This window comes from Sebastes fasciatus, chromosome 10 (assembly GCF_043250625.1).
Source record: "Sebastes fasciatus isolate fSebFas1 chromosome 10, fSebFas1.pri, whole genome shotgun sequence".
NCBI lineage: Eukaryota > Metazoa > Chordata > Actinopteri > Perciformes > Sebastidae > Sebastes > Sebastes fasciatus.
In genome coordinates, this window is record NC_133804.1 from 25407029 (window position 1) to 25429621 (window position 22593).

General features: G+C 40.1%; 1 protein-coding gene across 4 annotated transcripts in view; it reads left to right on the plus strand.

Annotated features, from left to right (window-relative positions):
* fstl5 (follistatin-like 5) overlaps positions 1-22593 on the plus strand; it is a 213050-nt gene that overhangs the window by 125844 nt on the left and 64613 nt on the right. For 2 of the 4 annotated variants that reach the window (XM_074649144.1, XM_074649146.1), the window contains exons 7-8: positions 14129-14295; positions 18292-18306. In XM_074649144.1, the coding sequence (XP_074505245.1) occupies positions 14129-14295; positions 18292-18306 (182 nt within the window). The remainder of the gene's footprint in view (positions 1-14128; positions 14296-18291; positions 18307-22593) is intronic. The other 2 variants (XM_074649147.1, XM_074649145.1) reach the window with 1 other exon arrangement.

The following is a 22593-nucleotide window of genomic DNA, read 5'->3' on the forward strand; positions in this document are numbered from 1 at the left end:
GAAGAGGAAAGGGGACAGTAGACAGCCTTGCCTGACGCCGGTCTTCACTTGGAAGCTTCTGGTGAGCTGTCCTCCATGGATAACTCTGCAGGTCATCCCTGCGTAAGAGTTCCTGATTATGTTGACCATTTTTTCTGGAATGCCATGGTATCGAAGTAGTTTCCAGAGGATGCTTCTGTCAATGTTGTCAAATGCCTTCTCATAGTCTATGAAGTTGATGTATAGCGGAGAATTCCATTCCAATGACTGTTCAACTATGATGCGGAGAGTTGCGATCTGGTCCACGCATGATCTATTCTGCCGAAAGCCTGCTTGCTGGTCTCTTAGCAGTGGGTCCACAGCTTTCTTTATTCGTTCCAGGAGAATTCTGTTGAATATCTTTCCTGGCACTGAGAGAAGCATGATTCCTCTGTAGTTAGAGCATTTGCTCAGGTCTCCTTTCTTGGGGAGCTTGACCAGATAGCCCTCTTGCCAGTCTGTTGGTACTTCCTCCTTCTCCCAGATCTTCTGAAACAGTGGGTGCAGCATCTCTACGAAGGTGTCCATGGGGGTCCGTGGGTCCACGTCCAGGGGACGTGGATGGGTCCAGCAAACACCAGGCTTCCTCCAGGAGACTGCTGTTTGTGTCCTGTGTTCACAACATTCAGTGTCATTTTCACTGTACCATCGCAGTAATTTTAAGCCCTCAACCATGTTGTTTTTTCCTAAACCTAACTGTAGTGGTTTTGTTGCCTGAACCTAAGCAAGTGTTTTTGTTTTCTGCGACGGAAAAGTGACGCTGAGGGGTCTGACAAAGCATCAGTATATGATGTGTTGGGATGAGAACACGTTGACTATTATTACACAAACCATTACAGCCCTAATATCTACTATACTAGCGTTTGTATTGAACATATTTGCAAAATGTTAACTCATTGCTTTTTTGACGTTTTATTCCTACGCTATCTGCTTGTGGTAACAAAGGTATGGCTAAGATACCTTAGGTTATGTTATGGTAACTAAACTGACATCAATAGATTGTTTGCTGGATGCTACAGTGGACTCACTATCGCCTCTCGAGGTACAAGTGGTATTACAAGACAGAACGGGCCGGGGCTAGCTGGTTAGCATGTTCATTTCAGTAGATATCTCTGCAACGCAATACATGACGTCTTTGACACAACATCAACACTGTAATCTCTTCACATTCTGTTGATTATGCTAATTTTTTGAATTTTTTAAAATTTAAATTCTGGCCAGATCTTACACATGGCACATTTTAAGGCAAAATTGGTGGTCTTGGTCAAAGTTAAGGGAAGATTGCTGACTGTCATGGGTGAAGGAAACTGTTGTTGGTTCTGGTTAGCAGTAGCGATTACCATCTTGACTTATAAACACAATATGGGTGCTGAACAGTTGTGATTTTCTTCTCACTTTTCTGTATTTTTTGTCTCATTCTATTCTGTTTACACATCTTCCTTCCAATTCTCTTTTGTTTTAATGCAAGACGGCTCCAACCTTGTGTGTTTTCACGTCTGGTATAATCCCTATATTTGCAGAAAGTTTGCCAAGTTCGAAAATTAGTTGACTTTAACTCCCTACTTCTGTGAAGATTATAATTAGACATCCAAACCAACAGCCGGGCCTCCTCAAGGGAAGGCTCCTTCCATTAAGGCAAATTTGCTGTTATTCAGCACACATGGCACCGCGACAATTAATGGATACTCAGGTTTTTACTTGTCAAAACCCCTGCTGAGCCTTCCATTCACAGGCTGCGAGAAGTGGTGTTAAAACGGTTTCATAATTCATGGTTCATTTTCCAGCATGTGATTCTTCTATCTCCAGAATGTATTAGAGAGATTTAAAAGAAGTTCAATTACTTTTTTTTTTAATTCTAAGTGATCCTCAATTGAAGTAAAAGGACCAATTTTCTCACCAATTCTCAAGGGAGCATTTTACTTTCCTTTTGAACTTGATGACAAAGTAAAGATTTTGTGTATTTTTAACAATTATCTGTTTATTGAACACGCATGCAGATGGAGATGTTTATGTTTTTGTTTGGAATAGAAAAAATTATACCATTTCTATTGTTTAAGTCAGTTGAGCCCTAATGGGTTGTAAGCTTCTCATTTGTGATGGATAAAATGGATCAATTCACAATTCAGCACGGTGCAGTTAACATAAAATACAATGGTGGTTAAAATAATAGACTCTAACTGGTAGTTATGGTTTGAATTGCTCTGAATATTTCATTTTAACACATGTCTTTTTACTGATGCATCAATAAAAAGAAATGACAGCACCAAGGATCGGGCAAAATAGACACTTGGCATTACTGAAGGTGGTGTTTGTTGATGTCTTTGGTCACAGATAGGAAGCAGTTATATAGACAGTACAATGTCATTATTGTGGTTGAAGTGTAGAAAACCCATAAACCCAATAAAAGCAAGCAGGAAACGTTTATACATCCAGCCGCTTTATCCATTGAGCGGAAGGATAAATCCTGATCCTTATAGTAAGTGATGTGTTCTTCATCTTTAGGAGCAGCAACAGCAGTTTGTTTAAGTGTTGAATCGAAACTATGGACACAAGAAATGATGAAAATCTAACTGCCGGAATTAAGAATGATTTTGACAGAAGAATAAAACCGAATAAAAGGGCAATCCACAGCAGTAGCCTTTCCAACAATCAGGGTTTTTTCCTAGCTCACAATGAGCCTTTGGGGGGTGACTACGCACAGCAGTAAGCATAATCGGTCCATGTACAGTAAAAGCAATGAGTCAGTGTTATAGACCTGGCTAATACTGGATTTTTGGGGCTGATACCGATATTAGGGAGTTATATATATATATATAAATAAACACACAGTTGTTGCTATGATCCCTCAAATGTGGTTATCAAACGCCTGTGACAAAGATATGTAATGATGGAAGGATATTTTACAGTTTAACAGTACACTTTGTTGTAGAAAATATCATCAGTGAACATAAACGGTTCTACGCTCTGTTGACAACAAACGTTCTATATGTTGTGAATACATTAAATACATTGATAAAGAGCCCTAGTTTCACTGTGAGCATAGTGGTTTCTATGGAGATACAGAGTCAAGATGAATGAATGGAGTTTACTTGAAGACTATTTTTGTCCAATAAATTTCAGTTTGTCCTGCCGCTGAGAGGGCAGCTTGTTGTTAGGACAGTGGCACCATTACAGAGGTCTTTGTGGATTCAATGAATGAACACTTCAGTAGTGCTCACACGCCACTGACAGGTCTGTTTTAAATTCACTGTAAGGAGAAACCTCTCCGAATATATTTTCGTGCCCTCTGACTGAGAGGGGTTCAATGTGCTTTTCTGGTTGTCAGGATTGTTTAGCAGTTCAGTGTAAACAGATTGCTGCATTCATCCTCTTCTCTCAACGTTTAACATCTCCTGTCATCCAGGCGAAGGTGTTGGCAGCCACCATTTGCAGTCGCGCAGCTCTCCGAGTGTGCAGTGATGCTGATGTAAAACTAGTAGAACGCATAGACAGTAGGAGGGAAACATACTGTACTGCAACCCTCTCTGAGTTTGTGCTGCGGTGAATTGATGCATATGCTAAATATACTGCAGGGAAACAGGTTTCTGGTGTTGCTCAGGACGGTGAAGGAACAGGTGTCATTCAACAATAAACCCTCAATAATATAAAAAAAAACAATCTGATATAGTTTAAAGCCATGCAGCCTTATGAGTGTGAAATATGATGGAACAATTAAATCATAGCCTCTCTTATGCTAAAGCTTAAGTGCTCTATGATTTACTTATTGCGGCAAGATAGGGGGATTTTTCATTAGTTGTTTTCCACAAGGTAGCTGTGATAAAATTAATCCAATTAGAGCTCCTCTTAGGCTCTGTTGCATACTAATGCTGGCTGTCCCTCAGGATCGCTCCCAACAGCTGCTTTAGAAACAGACTTGAGGCTGATCAGCCAGAGGTAATGCACTCACTAAGGCCATTTGTTAGTGTTTTACAGCCGTCTTGATGTGTATAATTTCCGTGGGAGGAGAAAGGAAGTGGGTAGTAATTATCCTCTCGCCCTCTACCTGTAAATTTTGCATTTGTAAACGTGTTATAGCAATAATGCTGAAAAAACTGAATTATTCCCTCTGGTTCGACTGCTGATGCTGATAGATAGTGAATAGACTGGTCACTGTAGCTGTGCCTCAGGTATTTGTCTTGGATTGGGACTGTTCAGAGCATTATAAGATAATCTCATTTAAGTGGAAAAGCTCTGAATCCACATCAAAGGTATTTCCGCCCTCAAAATGATGCCAGAGTTCTCTGACCTAAAGTTGAGCTGCAGAGTTTTGCATGTAAACAAACCAGAATGTATTTACATTGATGAATTCAGCCGTGAAGATGTGGAGGATGACCGTCTCAGACGATGTTGACTAAAGTTATTACCTTCAAAGATCTTAATTACAAGTGTGTGGTATTGAGATAACAAGCCTCTAACATTTACATCTGTTCTGAATTTTCCTGTCTTGTTTTCTCAGTTTAGTTTGTTCATTTTGCACAAGCAATAAGGCACATAATACACAAGAAAAGTGTTGGTTAGATAAAAAAAAAAGCCCAAATGGTGTTATGAAGAACAAAACAAAACTATAACCATAAGACACAGACAAATTAAATGAAATTAAACTAAAGCATTTTGACATATTCGTGCTATTTCTCTCTATTTTAATCAGTTGTTTAATCAAAAGCACCTAACAATTTTGTTTAAATATTGCCATATATAAAAATCACCGTTATCGTTAAGTCTCAATTTCAGTTCAGCATTTCATGAGGAAGCTCCTGCTTTTATATCTAATTTCACCGGCCTGTTGTTGTAACAATATAATAGTTAATTAATGTACAAAGTGGACCAACATATCCATGCATTTACAGTGGCCTGCATACAGCAAAGAAGATGGATAGTGTGCGCATCCAACATAGGGCTGGGCGATATGTTAAAGTTTTCCAACCGTCCATCGTCAGCTCAACAACCGCCGATTGCCGATATATTCACATAGGTGTGTGGCGCCCGCTGTCGTAGTTTCAGCTTGGAGATCAGCTGTTCTAGCGGCAGAGCATCGTTAAAGACACTTCGTTCAAACTCAACAGAAACAAAATATAACTTACCAAAACCGCTATAGTTAGTCTTTCCAACAACTTTGGTTTGGTCGAAATAAGCCCTTAAGTCACGGAATTAAATGTGAAGTATGCCAGCTCTGCAGGTTGTTTTCCCTCGCTGTATATCTGGCCACTTGTCATCGGATCTCACTTCCTCGCTCTATATGTAAATAAACACATAGTAAACACATGGCTAATACATCAGACGCTGTGATGCAAGATTACAGGAATATCAGTAGTAATATCCTCCATATTCGTGAATTTGGGTACATTTTATCAACATAACAATACAAGGTTATTGTCTACCGACGGGCCGCCTACACCGAGATTCAGAGCCGGGGATGATAGTGAGCGGACGGGCGGGCGGGTTGGAACAAACAGACGCATCATAGACAGTATAATAATAATGCACTTCCCGTGCCTAGTCTGATAGTCTGTACATACATAACCTCTCTATCTGCCCGCTGAGCAGCAGCTGAGCGGCTCTCATTCTTTGGATGCAGACCATTTAATTAGCAAAATAAAGAGAGAAACATCATCTCAAAAATTGCAACAATGTACTCAGCCAATTGCCGATATATTCGTCCAATCGCCCAACCCTAATCCAACACCAGTTTGGTAAAGCTGCAGGACAAATGCAGCATACAAAGCAAAACCTGAGGTCTTCCACACTTGGTATATTGCAAGCTCCCGAAAGTGGAATAGTCTTAAACATCTGGACCTTTAAGGTCTTTGTCAGGCAAACATCTGTGTGAAAGAAAAGCAGGTAGACAACAGCTCCACATTGAATTAGAAGAATCTGCAGAAATGATCTCAAAACGATATCCGTATACATAAAACCCGCATAATTTTCTTAAAATAGGTGGAAAAAACACGGAGAGATTTCAATGTATATTTAGAAGAAAATGTATTGTAAAAACACGTAGCCTATTATATATATTCTTTATAGGTAACATCCTCTTTTGATAGGTGTTTATAATGAAAAAAAAAAATTTGGAGTGTTTTTTGTAGCGTGTGATAAACTAATTCTAGGTGGAGGTGTCACATTTGTCTGTATGGTTTGCTTTTCTTTCACACGTGAGCTTCTTCAGTGTGCAGACTACCTCTCTTTTTCCCTCTAAATACAAAACAATTGTCATGGTTGTGTTAAACATGCTTCCATTTGCGTTTCCCTCCCAAAGTTTCCTCACTCAACATCACAGTCAGGTTAAATTTTTGGTCTTCTAAACTGAGCTGAGAGGAAATACAACCTGGAGTGGTGCAAAGGCGTGATCGCTCCCTGTCAACATTTGTCGACGTTTGTCTTCATATGGCTTCAAGATCACCTGATCATTGTTGCTATTGTTGTCTCATTTTACTGCAGGGATCCACTTTGTTAAGCAGTGCGACAAGCGACTGCAGTTCAACATTAAATGCAGAAATAAGTATTTTCCTTGTTTAGACAAAGGCGGGAGAAAGTGTGTTTTGAACATTCAAACTATCTTCTTTTTCTGTCAAACATTCAAGTCCACCGAGTCGGTATCAAAAACAGAAACTCCATTCTTCTTGCTTTGGGAGAGAGTTTGCACAAATCAACCATCCAAGATCAGAGACTGTTCACATGAGTTTGTATTCTGTTTTTGGGGTGTTTTTTCCCCCCTTTGAGTCTTTGCGTATGGGCTATGAATACTCAGCATCAGGGAGTGTGCTTTTATCTCCGCTTCAAAATGTCAAACTCAAAGCAATTGGGGGTACACAACCGTTCAGCCTTAGTGATATTGAACATCATTGAGAGGGAGAGAGAGGGAGTGTGTTGGAGGAATGAGAGACTTGGTGAAGAAAGACAGAGCGAGCATGTGGTGGAGAAAGAAAGCGACGGAGCATGATAGAGGACGGGGTAAGGGGGTTGGCTAAGCAACCTTAGTGCAATTTGTCTTGATGCAGCCGGCCCCCTCGCAGCATCCTGCAGGCCCAGGCTATTTTCCCTGACAAGCTTGTTGCCTCCAGTGCAATAGGTGATTTACCTCTCGCCGTGGCACTGACCAACATCCCATTCTGGGAGCAGAGCAGAGTAAATCAAAAGTCTGGACTTCACCGTTAATCACTAATTACGGGTTGGACGGTGAAGGTTGATCCTTCCCGGGGGGCCGAGTCCCTCAGGCCTCAAATCAGACAAAAAAGAGGAGCCAAGGCCACTCCCTCCTCTGATAAATCTCTCACAGAGGAGGTGCTGGACTCAAAGTGTTTGAGTCGGCTCCAACAGCCCAGACTCCCATCTCTCTGAGGAGTTTCTCATTCAGGTCGGATTCTAGCCCTCGCTTCCTTCCACCCCTCCTCCCCTCCTCCCTCTTGCATCCACCATCTAAAGCTATGATGGAGCTTGCCTGGCCGTCTGTCTGCCCACTTTCTTCTTTAAATTCTCCCTATAGCTTCACACGTTTCTATCCCCCCTGGGGATCAGCGGCAAATCGAGTTTGTTGCTCGCAGCGTATACCAAAAGCATTAAGATACAAGGGGGCTGTAATTGAATGGTTAGGGAGGACATTATTGAAGGAGATTTTTGTCAGCGTATCCACCCACCACCACCTCAACATCACGAAGAGCGCCAAGTGGCTGCATGGCGTGTTGATCTGCCGGCTATAGTGTTATCAGTGTCAGGGGAGGAGGAGGATCAGGGATTAGCCATGCGTGACTGATGGAAGATCCATTTCCCCTTAATTCTTCACTTTCTGCGTCAGAGAGGATTTAATGTGTTATACTTTCCCCGCTGTGTTGTTCTTCTTATTCTCCTATTTATGGAGGTTTTTTTTGCTCATTGTTTGTTGTAGTTTGGTTCTTTTTAATTGACATTCATTTAGTAAGCCTACACTTATTCTTGGCCTAATGTTTTCTTACAGCGTTTAACTAATAATAATGACTTTCATTTAAGCTTAGAGCCCTTTAAATCTGCACTGAACTCGAAGATGTGACAGTTTTGTTGAAATCTTTAAACGTAAATTTAAAACCTACCTAGTCAGCCAAGCCTTTGATTAAAAATGGTTTCACTTATTTTACTTTATTTTATTAATACCCTCAGGCCCGCAATCCTGACCGACTTTACTGTCTTTCAGAGGCTGTAGCAGTTTCAGTTTTAGAGCTAGAGTAAAGATACAGATATCATATGTTTCTGAACAGTTTCCAGAACAGCTTTCAGATGATGTACACCACTTCTATGTGACGTCTACTGTTGACCTGCTATCTCCTCCTAGTACCCCCTGAAAAAGACAAAAACGTGTGTATTGTGGGTGTCAGAGGGTTAATTTTATTCTATTTCACTGTTATTTTATTAATCTAGTTTTTAGTTCACATTGTTTTACTGCTATTACTGTTATTATAGCTTCTATTTTTTTATTATTTAATTGTATCACATGCATTTGTCTCAAATTGTTAAATTGCTGAATTGTTTTTGTCTGTAGTTGTCAATTGTGAAGTACTTTCAACTGCACTAACCTGTATGAAAGGTGCTATGCAAATACAGTTTGATTGATTGATTGATTGATTGAGTTTGAAAACTTCAAAACCCAAAAGTCAAATTTAATTACCAGTGAAATTATTCCCCAAATTGTCCATTACATACATCCATTTCAGTTACAGACAGACTTCCTGGTTCAATATTAACCTAGTACTTGCTGCAGATGTGTGAACTCTAAAATATGTGGTAACTTATGTGGCAAAATGGTCTGCTTGTTTACTACTTGTTTTTTGCCCCACTAGATCTGTATTTTGCAATGTCGCTACGTTTCAAGATCACAGCAGAAACCTTTTGTACAATGTTATCTTAACTGATAGAACTGATAGCCAGAGCTACGGAAATAAAACCCAAGTTTTAATAATAAATAATACATTTGTCCTTCCAGTGATTCTGATGTTATACCAAAGAAACAACAGAATCCAAAGGTCTAAAGCTGTTTACTTCCGTTTTTTCTGGAGGAAAAACCTTCTCACCTCTGTTTGTCCTTTATTTGTTCCATCCTGATAGATGAGAAAAGTCCACCAGCATTTAATGCTTGACAAGTTGGATGAAGTTAGGTCGGAAGGAAGTTAGGGCATTGTTGAGGCGTTAAAGGTCAGTGTGTTATTAAGTTAAAATCACAGTTAAAGACAGAAGCATATCTCAAAGCCCTGGAAAAACCCTTTTGTTGTAAAAACGACTTTGAAAATGTCCGCTGAGCTTTAACAGAACTAAAGTTGCCCCTCCATAGCCTCACTGGATGAAATTCAGTTTTAATGAGGCCCTTTTAAAAGCGGGAAGTTTTTAGTTCCTCAACATTTTTCATTTCTTTTCTCTCTGTCCATGTTGGCCCTCGTATCGCCCTTGCTGACTGCCGTTGTCACGTCTTTATTACATACAAACAGCTCTTAACCGATCAAACGTGTTCCATCAAATGATTTCTGACAGATAATGATGTCCTGAGGGGAAACGTTTCAGCCGCTTTATGAAGTTGGTTATTTCTTTTCATGTACTATTTAAACCCCTCCTTTCCTAGATCAATAAGTGGCGGGTTATGTCCATGTCAAGAGGAATTTCCCTCAGTGCAGGCCATCACAAGACATTTTTATCATCAACCAATGAAACAGACTGACTAATGAATGAATAAGCTCATGTTGGCTTTTTGAAGAAAGAAAGACTGATTGGCTCATTATTGAATGTCTGAACCTGCTTTCTCATTTATTTTTTTGTGTGTATGAAATGATTAGGTATGCAGAAATCCAGATTTTTTTCCCCTGATAATTAGACATTGCATTGCATTCATTATGATGCTTTCAAGCTCTATTCAGTAAAAATGGTAGCGGGAGAAGGTAAATTCTAATGTTATCATGATGTGTTCCAATATAAAATGTAGTTTTTGGCGAGAAACTTAATAAATCCAGTTCTTTTAAGGAGATGTTTTCACAAAAATATATTTTTTTTATATATTAGAGAGGGAATTATGACCTGTTTAACTAAGTGTTTATTGTTTTGTTTTTTGTTTTTTTTAACATGGTTTCGAATTGGGTATCGAGAATCAAGGAATTTTACTCGTATTGTTATTGACTACTAAATTTCTGGTATCGTGACATCCCTATTCCAGGACCACATTTTGCCGTGATAACTCACACAGACTCACAAGGTGAAAACAATCCCAGCCACACGCTGTGGTGGCTAGTAAAAAAAAAGTGCATCATCCAAACAACACAATGGTTGTGGAATAGAGTATAAAACTAGAGACCATCTCAACTACACACCTGTAAAGTTTTGTGACTGCATCTTACACGGTTGCAGACAGACTCAGACAAAACTGACTCTCTGGTAGTTCCTGCTACAGAAGTTGTCTCCAGGATCACATTTTGCCATGATGACACTTATATAAACTCACAAGGTGAAAACAATACCAGCCACACACTTTCGCGGCTGGTAAAGATCACATACGTATCCATCATTCACAACTACTTAATAATGCAATATGTCAGTGGGCACCTGTAATAGAACACCTGTAATATATGATACAATCTGATGCAATAGCACAGCAACATACACTGGCTGCATGGAGCTGATGATGTTCGATTTTTGTCAACTCTGTCACAGAGGTGTTGGCTCAACACTCAACACTTCAGGTCAACGTAAGAGGCTGTTGCATTGAATTACATTATACTGTGAGGTGTTTTTGTCCACGAAGCAATGAGCAAAGTTAAGCAGAAACAGCTGTCTATTGTTTTGCCAAGCTGTTTCTGTTAGTTGGCCTTCTGGGTATACACAATAACATCTTATAATATAGTTTACAGATTTATGCAAATAAATACACCCGTTTTTTTCAAAAGTATAGCAGTCTGGGTAAAAGTGATTTTCACCTAGAAGTCCTGAAGCACCTAAAACTTGTTAGATTTCCCGCAGGAAGCGAAAATTGATCCCTGTTTACAGTAATGCTTCTATTAATAGAAAGCGAAGAGAACAATGGGAAGAGCGAAAATTAGAAAATGCAAATGAGCTGCTGATTATGCACCACAGTTAAGTAAAAGAGCTTCTAAGAAAGAAGTGGGTAAAGGACTGTGTTTGTGCTGCAAATTGTATTTATAAAAACTGATTTTTTTACTAGGACATTTTTTTTAACACAACACCGGGACAAACTGTAGCTCCCCAAATTACCACAGAGTTGAATGAACTCTCCACCAACAGTATAATGATCTAAACTTAGAGTTATACTCCACTCAGAAAAAACGTCTGTTATTAATCCTCTAATTTTGATGTAATCCTGGCAGAGATTTGCCCGGGTTTAAGCAGGGTTTCATTGGGCCAAATGAGAGATTATAAGTCTTAACTTGGAGCTTCCCACTGAAAAGAAGTATGAGTTGTCTCACGGCTCCAGACTGATTGGCCTGGATCTAACAGGCTAGCCGAGATCACAGTTCAAACACACAACAAGTGGACCAAACAACGCAAATGAGTGAGAAGGTTAAAAAGCATTCAGAGGCCGTTGGTACAGGGCCACCGGAGTCATGCTGTAATTGAAGGTGCTCTCATCCTGATTCTCTGGGCTGTGGCGAGTGAACACTGTCTGCTGGACCTGCTCTTTCATTAGGTTTTGTATTTCATGCCCTTAGGAGCAGAACAAATTGAGCCTCTGTTTCCTTTTGCTCTGTTGCTCATTACCCGAGAGGAAGATTAAAAAGCATTCTCTCCCAGGCAGCGTTACATAATACCACCACAGAATGGATGAGTGTACATTGTCTCCTCAAAATACTGGACACACAAAAGGCGTCAACCAACCATATCCGTGCTGACCTCTCACCAACCCGGTCTGGCTTTTCTTTGTTTTTGTGATTTCCTCTCCGGAATAGAGTGCTCCAGGGATGACGCATTTTTGTAGGCCAACCAAGAAGGTAGCATTGCCCTGGTTCCCTCGACAAAAAGCCGATGGGATTTTTCCATTTGGTTTTGAATTATTGCAGAAAACAAGCTCTGTGGTAAAGACACGTTTATGATACTTACACGTTTTGTTCAGCAAAATAATCTTTACAAGGGAACCTTGATTTGTGTGAATGTGTGAATGTAATAGCCAGAAGTACAAAGCTAACGTTAGGGTATAATCGAACAACACCACTGTCGCATGAGCGCGAGTATAAAGAACGAGGTTGTAAAGAGGGACCAATCGTCGTGATTACGTTTAGTATTCTCATTGAGCCGCTTGTTAGCAACCGCATTTTTTAAGACACATAAAGGCTTCAAAATTCACAACAGGGATATTTCTTGATATATTTTATATCGCAGAACAAAATTCTAAAATCTCTTCAGCTTGTGTTAACCACAGACTTTATTTCAGGCATCTATTTAACTTATCGAAACATGTCCAAAAAATGTCTGAAAAAAAGTCTAAAAAATTGTCAGAAAAAAGTCAGAAAAAAAGACTGAAAAAAAGTCCGAAAAATGTCCGAAAAATATCTGAAAAATGTTTGAAAAAAGGTGGAAGAAAGGCAGAAGAAAAGTCAGAAAAATGTCCAAAAAAATGTCTGATAAATGTCTGTAAAAATGTCCAAAAAATGACAGACTAGAAACCCATTGACTTACAGACGAGGGAACCGGAAGTGTTACAATGCAAACTCATTTCCAGGTTTTAGGAATCATTCCTGTAGCACTCTATAAGTAGAAATTAACCGCAGATCACACAACCACATTATCATCACCAGGAACATGTTTCAAAAACCTTTAGGTATTGCAGGAATCGAGCAAAGCACCGCCTCTGGTCCAGGTCTAGTGCTGTGTTTCCACTGGGAGCCTCTCTGGCAGTGCTGCCTTTTTTTTTCTCTCCATGTTACTTTCATCAGAACGGATGCATTCCTGGGCTTTTACAACAATGTGGAGAGCCTAGCTTGTTTTAAACTCTCAGAGCACTGAGCATGTTAAAAATATTCCAACTTCCAGTTACAAAGCAGCGCTTCAGATGAGGTTTCAGCAGACATCAGACCAACAGAGCCGGTGCATCCCAAAAGTGTCGGTTCTGTGCTGTTAGCTAAAAAAGAGGTTCATAGTGGTGAACCCAGGGTCCTCTGAGAAATCGACAGAGGAAGTACAACTTCCATTATAGTGTCATTACATCAATTATGCAAAGTATTTACTTAATTCCTTCCCATTACTTTGCAAATTGCAATAATTGTGCTGCCTCAGTGCATCTTTAGCTAAAAAAACATCTGCCTATATAGCACAACAGCAGCTAATTGAGACACTATGTTCTTGTTTTCAGGCTTCATTAGGAGAAAGATGTGGGCAAAACATGAATTCATGCATTGTGAAGTATCTCAGTGGGTTTATTCCTATGAAGTATGGGCTGTTACAAAAAAGAGAGGTCATCATATTTCAGTTATAATATAGGCAGACTGAGTTTTCTTCCCTTGTTCAACTTACTCAAATTAAAAGTTGTTATCAAGTACTTGAACCGTTGCCACTTTTACTCAGCAGTTTAATTTATTTTCTCAAAACTTATAATAATGCGACATTGTGAACAACAAATCATCTGTTAAAATTAGCAGGACAAGAGCTAGTTGACATTATTTCAACACAGGAGGTACATTTAATTTACATTATGATGTATTCAGGTATCTATTCAGTAGAAATTTGTATTGGTACATTTTTAACTTTATCATGATGTATTCAAATGTAATCTTGCGAAATGTAGTTTTTAGCCTTAACCTTGAATAAATACAGTAAAGGAGTGTATGTTGAAGTACATGGGAGTTATTGTTTTGATTTTATTTTTTAATGTTGTATCGAATTGATATTGAGAAATGTGGAATTTCACTGGAATTGGTATTGACTACTACATTTCTGGTATCGTGACATCCATAGACATTACAGTAACTCACTATCGCCTCTGAAGATACGAGTGGTATTACAAGACATCATCGTCATTCACATTCTGTAGATAATAACTAACATTCTTGCCAGATCTTACATACACCTTTTGTGACAATGTGTCTGACATTGTGTTATTTTGTCCTCTCCTCAACAGATGTGTACCTGCTCGCCCTTCCAGATGACCAGAAAGTGAGCGTCACCACAGTAACGGTCGGCCAGAGCGCCGTGTTGACGTGTGCCATCACGGGGGAGCGGAGGCCTCCTATACTGTGGAAGAGAAACCATCAATATCTGAACTCCTTGAACCTGGAAGACATCAATGTAAGATCACTCTCTCTGATTGATTATTGTTCATAGATGGATAAATGGGTGCATGTGTATAGGACAGGTAGATAGGTAGTGGAGGCACAGGTACATTAATAAGATGGATACATAGTGGGATTAATAGTTGAATGGCTCTAACACAAGCGGCAAACAGGTCTAATTATTTTGTTTTCACGTTGTGAAGAACCATCAATTCCTAACGACTATTTCAGAGCAAGAGCGGGAAATTAGCGACAATTTCAGCCCATATTTCCTTCTCATCATATTTCAACTTTATTTTTTTTGGCAGTGGCTCAGCACATTTTATTTGACTGTTGGCGCTGGCTTTGTGTTGTAGGTCTGACAGTAATCCAGGATGTCAGATTGTGTTTCTTGGTGTCTGTGTTTAGAGACTGCTGGGAGGGACAGGGATTTCAGACAAAGAAAGAAGATGAAGGGAGATACCAAAGGGGTTCAGCCCTAGAGGAAGGACCTACTTTTACAACTCGGTGAAAGACTGTATGTGCATATATGTGTCTGTGTGTGTGCGTGTGTTAATCTGCATGCACGGCCTCAGACAGCCCTCTGTGACACCTCCATCCAGATCAAAAGGAGCACGGGTACTTACGTGGCGAGGTACAGAAAAGCCAGACCTCTTTCGCCCTACCCTTTTCCTCTCTGTGTGACCGAGATGAGTGTGATATTGCTGTGCATAATTAAGTCAACACTGTCGCAGTAGATAAAGGGAGACCCAGCGAAGCCACTAATGTAACATTAAATGTTGATGACCCTTAAAATGAGTAAGAGGCGGCCAGCTGTCGCCAGTCATCCTTGGCACCATCAACTGGCTCTAAACTAGTGCGCTGGTTCTGGTTGGTGGTGATGTGTGAGCGCCGTCAACGCCATGAAGGGATTTTTTTACTTTGTGAGCTTTTCCACCATTTTCTATAATATATCATGACTGCTTATAAGCAATTCATGGCAGAAAAGATGCATGCAAGTGCTGGGTATAACAAAAAAAAAGAAATGTAAAGCCAGATTTATTTCTTTTGGAGGATTTATGGGAGGAAAGGTGCGAGGTCTTGTAAGGTCAAAGACGCAGGCTTTGATCTATCTTGCATATATTTTTTTCCCCCCAAGAACTGTTTTAGTTCTTTCTGTTTTTTTTGCAGATTGAACAGAACTTCTGTTTCATCTCCTGATTTCGCCCGAAGACACATAGCAGAGTTCAGTGTCCCGAGCAGAGGTGGTCTTTATCTGCGCTTCACACACAGTCATCAGTTTCCCGGCGACTAATATCAGATCTTGCACAGGCGTATTTTCAATGCAAATGTCAGCTCAGGGATGAAAGCTTCTGCTGCCAAATGCTGTTCAGTAAATCCATTGTAGCCAAAAAAGCTTTGTTTGAAGTGCATCAATAGCTGGAATAATGATAGCACAGACCTGAAATGACCTATTATCCTTTAAAATTGTTGAGCGTTGCTATAGTTTTACATCAAAACTTTAAGAATTTTGTTCAGCTTTACACCATAAAGTTGAAGGGACTCCCTGAGAGGAACTACCCACTTGGGAGCTCCCATGAGAACCTCCCCCTCTTGTGCTGTGGGAGTACCTACTCTGAAATAGGAGCTTAAAAGTCCCTCAAAACGGCGTTCTAAGATCTACGATTGTTCCTTTCTCTTGCGGTGTGGACACAATAATCGTTCTTTGAACAATGAAAAAGTTCCTCCAGTCCAGAAATGCCTTCATTTTCCCCTTATATTGAGACACTGGAAAGAAGAACAGGCCGTGTTGGTAATCAATCAAAACCTGGCCTTTTGTGGTTTGCAACCATCGTACTCCTCGAGACATCAAAATGAGATTTCAGTCCACAGGAGCCATAGCTCGAGTTATACATCATAGATGGAACAGAGAAGTAAGAAGAAGGAACACTGTGCATTTTAATTAACGCTGAACCACTATGGTACCCCCAGGATCTTTACATTGTCTGTATTTAATGTCATTGCATAGAATTACACTTCCTCTGTCTCTGTGGCACATACAGCACACTGGGTTGATGCCAGTGCAGCTTCATGAAGTGAGTCTGCGTTGGGACGAATCCGTCTCTTCAGACTGAGAGAACTCGCTGTACTTTGACCCTGGAGGTCTGCGATTGTCAGATTAAATTTTGTTGTTGGTGTCTAACAAAGCCTCAGTTTTACAACCTGCACAGATTACCTCCAGAACACCGAACACCACCAGCAACTGAATCAGCACGAGTCTCTGGTGGCTCATCAGAAAAACTGTGCAAACTGCGCAGCACCAAGAGGAAGTACCAACGGAACACTAGCTGCACGCCATCGCCGGCTTAATCCAGATTTATTTTTGGCTCTCCGACTCCCAGTCAATCATTGTTGTCCCTTCCAGAGAGGAGAATGGATTTTGTCTGCACCTGGCATCCACAGACTAATTCTAAATTGCCTTGCAGACAATTTCTGTATAATTGCCGGCTGTTAATATTTGTGAGCATCCACTGCCAGCCTTAATTAGAGTCATATTCCTGTGAGTACACATGAGGTTTATGCAGTCTAATCTTGCAGGCCTTCCCAGTTTGGAATTATTTTAGAAATTTTGTCGACATTCAGACTTAGTGAATCGCACATTAATCCCAGTGGTGCGCTTGTATCCCGGAGTTCAATAGAGCCTCTCTAAATTTTGACAAAGCAGCTTACTGTAATTCCATGAAGTTGACAGTTGCTCGCTATTGCATCATCATCCAACGCTGTCAGTATTTCAATCCTCTCTGAGTGGCCGAGCCAAAGACATAGCCGTGTTGTTTGTGTGTATGTGTGTGTGTGTGTGTGTGTGTGTGTGTGTGTGTGTACCTTCATGTTTTCGTTTGGGGATGCCGATTCAGTGGTCACGGATATAGTTTAGAAGATGAAAAATGCATTTCATATTTTGTAAGTCTTGTCAAAGTGTATTTTGTAGAAATATTGTGAAGTTTGTGTAAAGCAGTTACCTTTTTTTGTGGTATTATGTCCTCTTTGGACCATTCAACTAACTTCGAAGGTCACTATTAAAAAAACATATCTAGCACCAAAATGTTGGAATTTTTAAAAATAGAAAATATGTTTTGAAGACTGCAGGTTCAACAGGATTAAATATAACTCAGGAAGCAGTACAATATGAGCTGAATCTCCTCCTTTTTCATCTTGTCCTTTGGAATATAGGTTGTTTTTCTCCCATAATGCTCTGCTTTGCCTTATGCTGATGGATTTAACATAATCTCGGCATTGTGGAGATGTACCATATTTAACGTTATATGTATGAGATCATTTATAATATCTACTTTTCGTTTTTGTCAGTGTGTACCACCTCGTGTGATACTGTAAAACTGGTAGTCTTCCTGTGTCGTTTCCAGAGGATGAATACATAAAACTGTGCAACATTAAATGGCAGATATTAGGGCTGGGCGATATGAAGAAAATCAAATATCACAATATTTTTGACTAAATACCTTGATATATATTGCGACACTATTGTAGGTTGGCTATTGGTGCTTTCAAAAAATATATTTACACAATGAGATTTTTGATAAATATTCATCAGTAATGAGGATATAATGACTAAGTGGGTAAAGACAAACCTTTACCAGCCTTTAAAACCAGACAAAGACAACACTTATGCCATATAATGATATTACGATATCCAAAATTTAAGATTATATCTAGTCTCATATCATGATATTGATATAATATCAATATATTGCCAAGTCCCAGCAGATAACACATGAATCTGACTGAATCACAGTGGCCTGCTTTATTATATCTCCAACTTCTATCAAGAAGGTGTTGAATTAATCATGTGGTCTGGGAGCCCAGAACCACACTTCTATATAACCCTGACATCAGATCTGCATTGAGGTATAGACTGCACTTTGTCTGTAACATCATGCTGTCACCTGTCTGCTTTAAAGTCTATTTCTTATGCTTTTATTGAACTGAACTGTTTGACCTCTGTTTTACTCCACAGCAGATCCCGTCACAGGTAGGGTGGTTTTATTTTTTTGTTTTTTTTGTCTCAACAGACTGACAATGCTTCACTTTTTTTTTGTTTCCATTCACAAAAAGCCTCCAAAGCTACTAGGGCTGTCCTCGACCAAAGAAATTCTTAGTCGACTAACACTCATACAATTTTGTCGACAAATTGATTAGTTAATTTAATCGACGGATCTGTTAAACTTTCACAAAGAATCACACAAAAGCATCACTTTAAATATTGTGTTTACCAGAGATGTGCTCATAAGTTATAATACATATAAATAAATAAGTTATTCAACATGAAAAAGCGTAAGAAATGACTAACCGCCTGAAGAAATCTTAGTCGACTAAGACCAAAACGATGATTGAAGGACTGATCGACTACGAGAGGGCAGCCCTAGAAGCTAGTGAGGTGCCTGCAGCAGACGCATGATGCTGTTATCAGAAATGCACAGGTTGAGGTGATCAAATAAACTCAACATTATGTTTTTTTTTCTTCCTGCAAATTAATTCTACAGCAACTGCATCACTTTTATCAAATAATCTGGTGAAATCAAAGGATTTTAAAGGATGAGGAGGGTGGTGATATATTAGTATGTTTTTGTTATTGTCAGCAAATCCCCGTAAAAAGACCAAAAAACAATCTTCCATCAGCCTGTCTGTGGCTCTCTGCCTCAAGCAATTTAATTCCCAAATTGAAATCTTCAAATCCGGTTGACAACAAATTATATTTAGAGGTCATATTGACAATATTTTTATGTAGACGAATCATTTTAAAAAAGATAATACATCCACAGAGCTTTTAGAAAGGTGCTGAATAAAAGTCTGGCTTTTTCCTGAAAAAAATAAATAAATATTAGGATTGTGAATTAATCATTTAAAAAATTTTGACGGGTCCAAAATGAATGTTTTCTTCTCTCTGTGGAAGATATCTGATGTTCAGTTCCCACTTCTAATAAGGCTTATGAGCCAGCAGTATAACAACGTCGGTATCACGTGGTATCTCTATGTTGTCAACGATCAAGTTGCCCATTAGTTTGGAAAAAAACAGATAAATGGCTGAGATTGGCACTGGTGTGTCCATCAGGCTGACGGATAAGTGAATATTTACCATGGCAACAAGTGACAACTGACGTTAGCACAGATTATTTCGGCATATTTAAACTAAACCAACAACAACTACCGACAGCCATAGTATTTACAACCTTATCTGATGTGTTGGTTAGATTGTCAAAATTAGTAAAATAACAGCTTCAATCCCTGAGGAGCTACGTTAGCATCTTAGCATTTGTTACGGTTGCATCCATTTACATATAACATTATACTTTCCTCAAACAATGTATAACGAAGATGTGCATTAGGGGGGATTTAGAAGTGTGTGGCCGACAGAACCAGAGTTGGTGATTGTTCTGTCTGAGTCATTCCCCTCGACCATAAAATATGCAGGTTGTGCAACGAACTGGCAACCATTTGTTGTGAAGTTAATGCAACTGAACGGAGGAGGGAGAATGCGACATCTAGTGGTTGAATGTTATCAGCAGCACCTTTAATTTAAAAAAGGCAAAACAATTTCCTAATCAGCTGGGCAAAATAAACAACAGTGACTTTGCTCAGAGTAATGAAGGAACATGTCACCCAGTGAAATAGTGTGGCTCATTTATGTAAACAGAATTCTGTTTGTGAAGCTCACAACAGAAACATCTCTTTCGAGAAACTGTCCCCATTACTCTGAGTAATCAAAAGTAAGCAAACACTATCAACACGTTTTGTTGGGTGTTTCTTTGGTGAAAAGTAATTCCATTGGAAACTGTTGATAGTGAAGGCTGTGGATGATGCATGCAGAGTAATGGGAAACATCATTTCTCGAAAATAACACACGCTGCCGAATCTTTTCCAAATTTCATTTTTCCAACCTCTGAGCAGCACAAATACAATTACATTTAACTCCATTATATTGGGGTTGAGGCTGAAATGTTAGCAGAAGAAACATCGAAACATTGGCACACAAAACTGAAACGATCTGTTTGGTTAAAGGGGACCTATTATGCTTTTGTGCTTTTTTCTTTTCCTTAGTGTGTTATATAGTTTTTTGTGCATGTAAAAGGTCTGCAAAGTTACAAAGTCCAAAGTCCACGCCAAAGGGAGTAATAGTACATGTCCACAGGGGCGTTTTTTATCGCGAGGGATAGCCTCGCTTCCCAGCATTGGTCGTTTGATAGGCTGCCACTAGACACAAGGCACCTGATTGGACGAACGCTTTCCCTCATGGGCTGCTGCTCCCAGCTTTCAAACCGGAACCAACATGGTGGTCATGCAGTTGCTGAATCTCTCTTTATTTTGGATCGACAACGGTTAGTTTAAAAGTTTCTAGGGAGTTTTCAGAGGCGGCGAGTCGCGTCGCGCACCCGTGATTTGCATATAGTAGTCAAATTTATGCAAAGGAGGAGCGGCCAACGCGTCACCCTGTCTCTCGAGTCGTACCGCCACGCTACCAGAATGCATTGCGCGGCTGCTTATGTAGACAATTAATGGGAAGCGTGGAAAGGACGGAGGCTCAATACTCTCCCCCACAGAAACACTGCTCTGAACTGCCTGAAACACCTTGCTTGAAGTCCCGCCTTTTCTCCTGTAACACAGTGATGTCACCAAGTAACATATTTGCATAATACTTGCCTAGCGGCTAGTTTGGCACGCCCTGTAACACAGGTAGTTAGAGCGGAGCTGGAGTGGAGTCGGAAGAGTTCTGTTGACCAATCACAACAGTGGGTCAGATGACGTTTCAGACAGAGGTTTGAAAAGAAGTGCTGAAGTACAGCAGGTATGAGAAAACTAAAGCGTTAAAGCAGATAAAAATGTTTAATTAGAAACCCAAAATACAAGTATGCACCTAAAAATAAGCATTATAGGTCCTCTTTTAAATACCACCAGAGACAAGTGAGAAAATGTGATTTTTGTAATTTCAGTGAACTTGCGCTTTAATGTTGAACCCCCTACTTTTAGTTTTGTTTCCTCAATATACTTTCATTCTGGGGAAATGTGGTTCTCTCACACCTCAGGGTATTTTCACTCAACTTATTGTGTTTTTCTTTAAAGTTTCATAAGGCCAGGCTGTAAACTTCTTCAGGGGCCATTTTCTGAAATGCCTCGTCACTACCGGAGGTTAGCCATCCAATGAGGTGGCTCTTTAGTGTCCTTTCAGAGGTGACCTGCCACTGACAGCTTTATTAATTATAGTTTCTTGAGGGCTATGGCCTATTTGTAAATCCACCTCTACCCGCCCTTGTCTCCCTTCCTTCTGAGTAGTCGTATACTCGCCTGCTTTGTCTGCAGAGAGCTGGGTGCTGGGTGCTGCTGATAGCTGAGGTGAGGGTGGTGAGGTGAGGTGGGGGAATCATGTCGACAGCCTCCGCCGTGGCTCGTTCCACCCCTCTGAGTTTCATTTCTCCCCCCATTCATTTTTCATTTAAGAAGGTGACACAATATGCTCTCAGCCCAAGGGGCCAAAACGCACCATCGATTTCCCCTCATATTGTGAAGCTCTGATGCTTCACTCAGCTCGAGCCGTTACCGAGCTCGTGAGTTAGATCGGAGCACACCGGGACGAACTGATAAACACACCGTGTGCCTGTAAACACGACGGCTGACTCTCCTCGCCTGTCTGTAGACATTTAAAGAGGAGCTGAATGCCAAGATGTAAACAGTCAGCAAAGATGAAAAAATTTTAAAAGCTATTTAATGAGGAAAAGGCTCTTTTCTTGTTATGAACTCTTCAGGTAATTAGTGCTGAGTCATTTTATTAAAAGAATGCTGTGCTCAGTTATGAGCAACGAGGAGCACGGGGGCCAGACTTATGGACGTTCTTCAGCGCTAAAGTTCACACCACTAAAATATATCTGAATGATTTTCTAATGCACGGCAGCAATCAGGAATGAACACGTTTTGGCACTTGGCCTTCATCAAGTTAGTGGGCACTGAAGAAGACTCTAATGAAGGCTGAGTACCGGAGCATGTTCATTCCTGAAAAGCTGCAGTGCATCGAAAGCCTATTATTGTGAGCACAGGCAGGTATTTTGTTCATAAGTTGTCCCTGAAGAGTTATATTACAATCACTTGATTTAGTTAAAGGGATAATTCAGGTGTTTTGAAGTGGGGTTGTATGAGGTACTTATCCATAGTAAGTGTGTTGCCTACAGTAGGTGACGGCTGGTACGCCCCCAAGTTTGGATTAACAGACAGGAGCACCAGCACGGGCACAAAGCAATGTACTGCTGTGGACAGGGCCAGCAGAAAAATG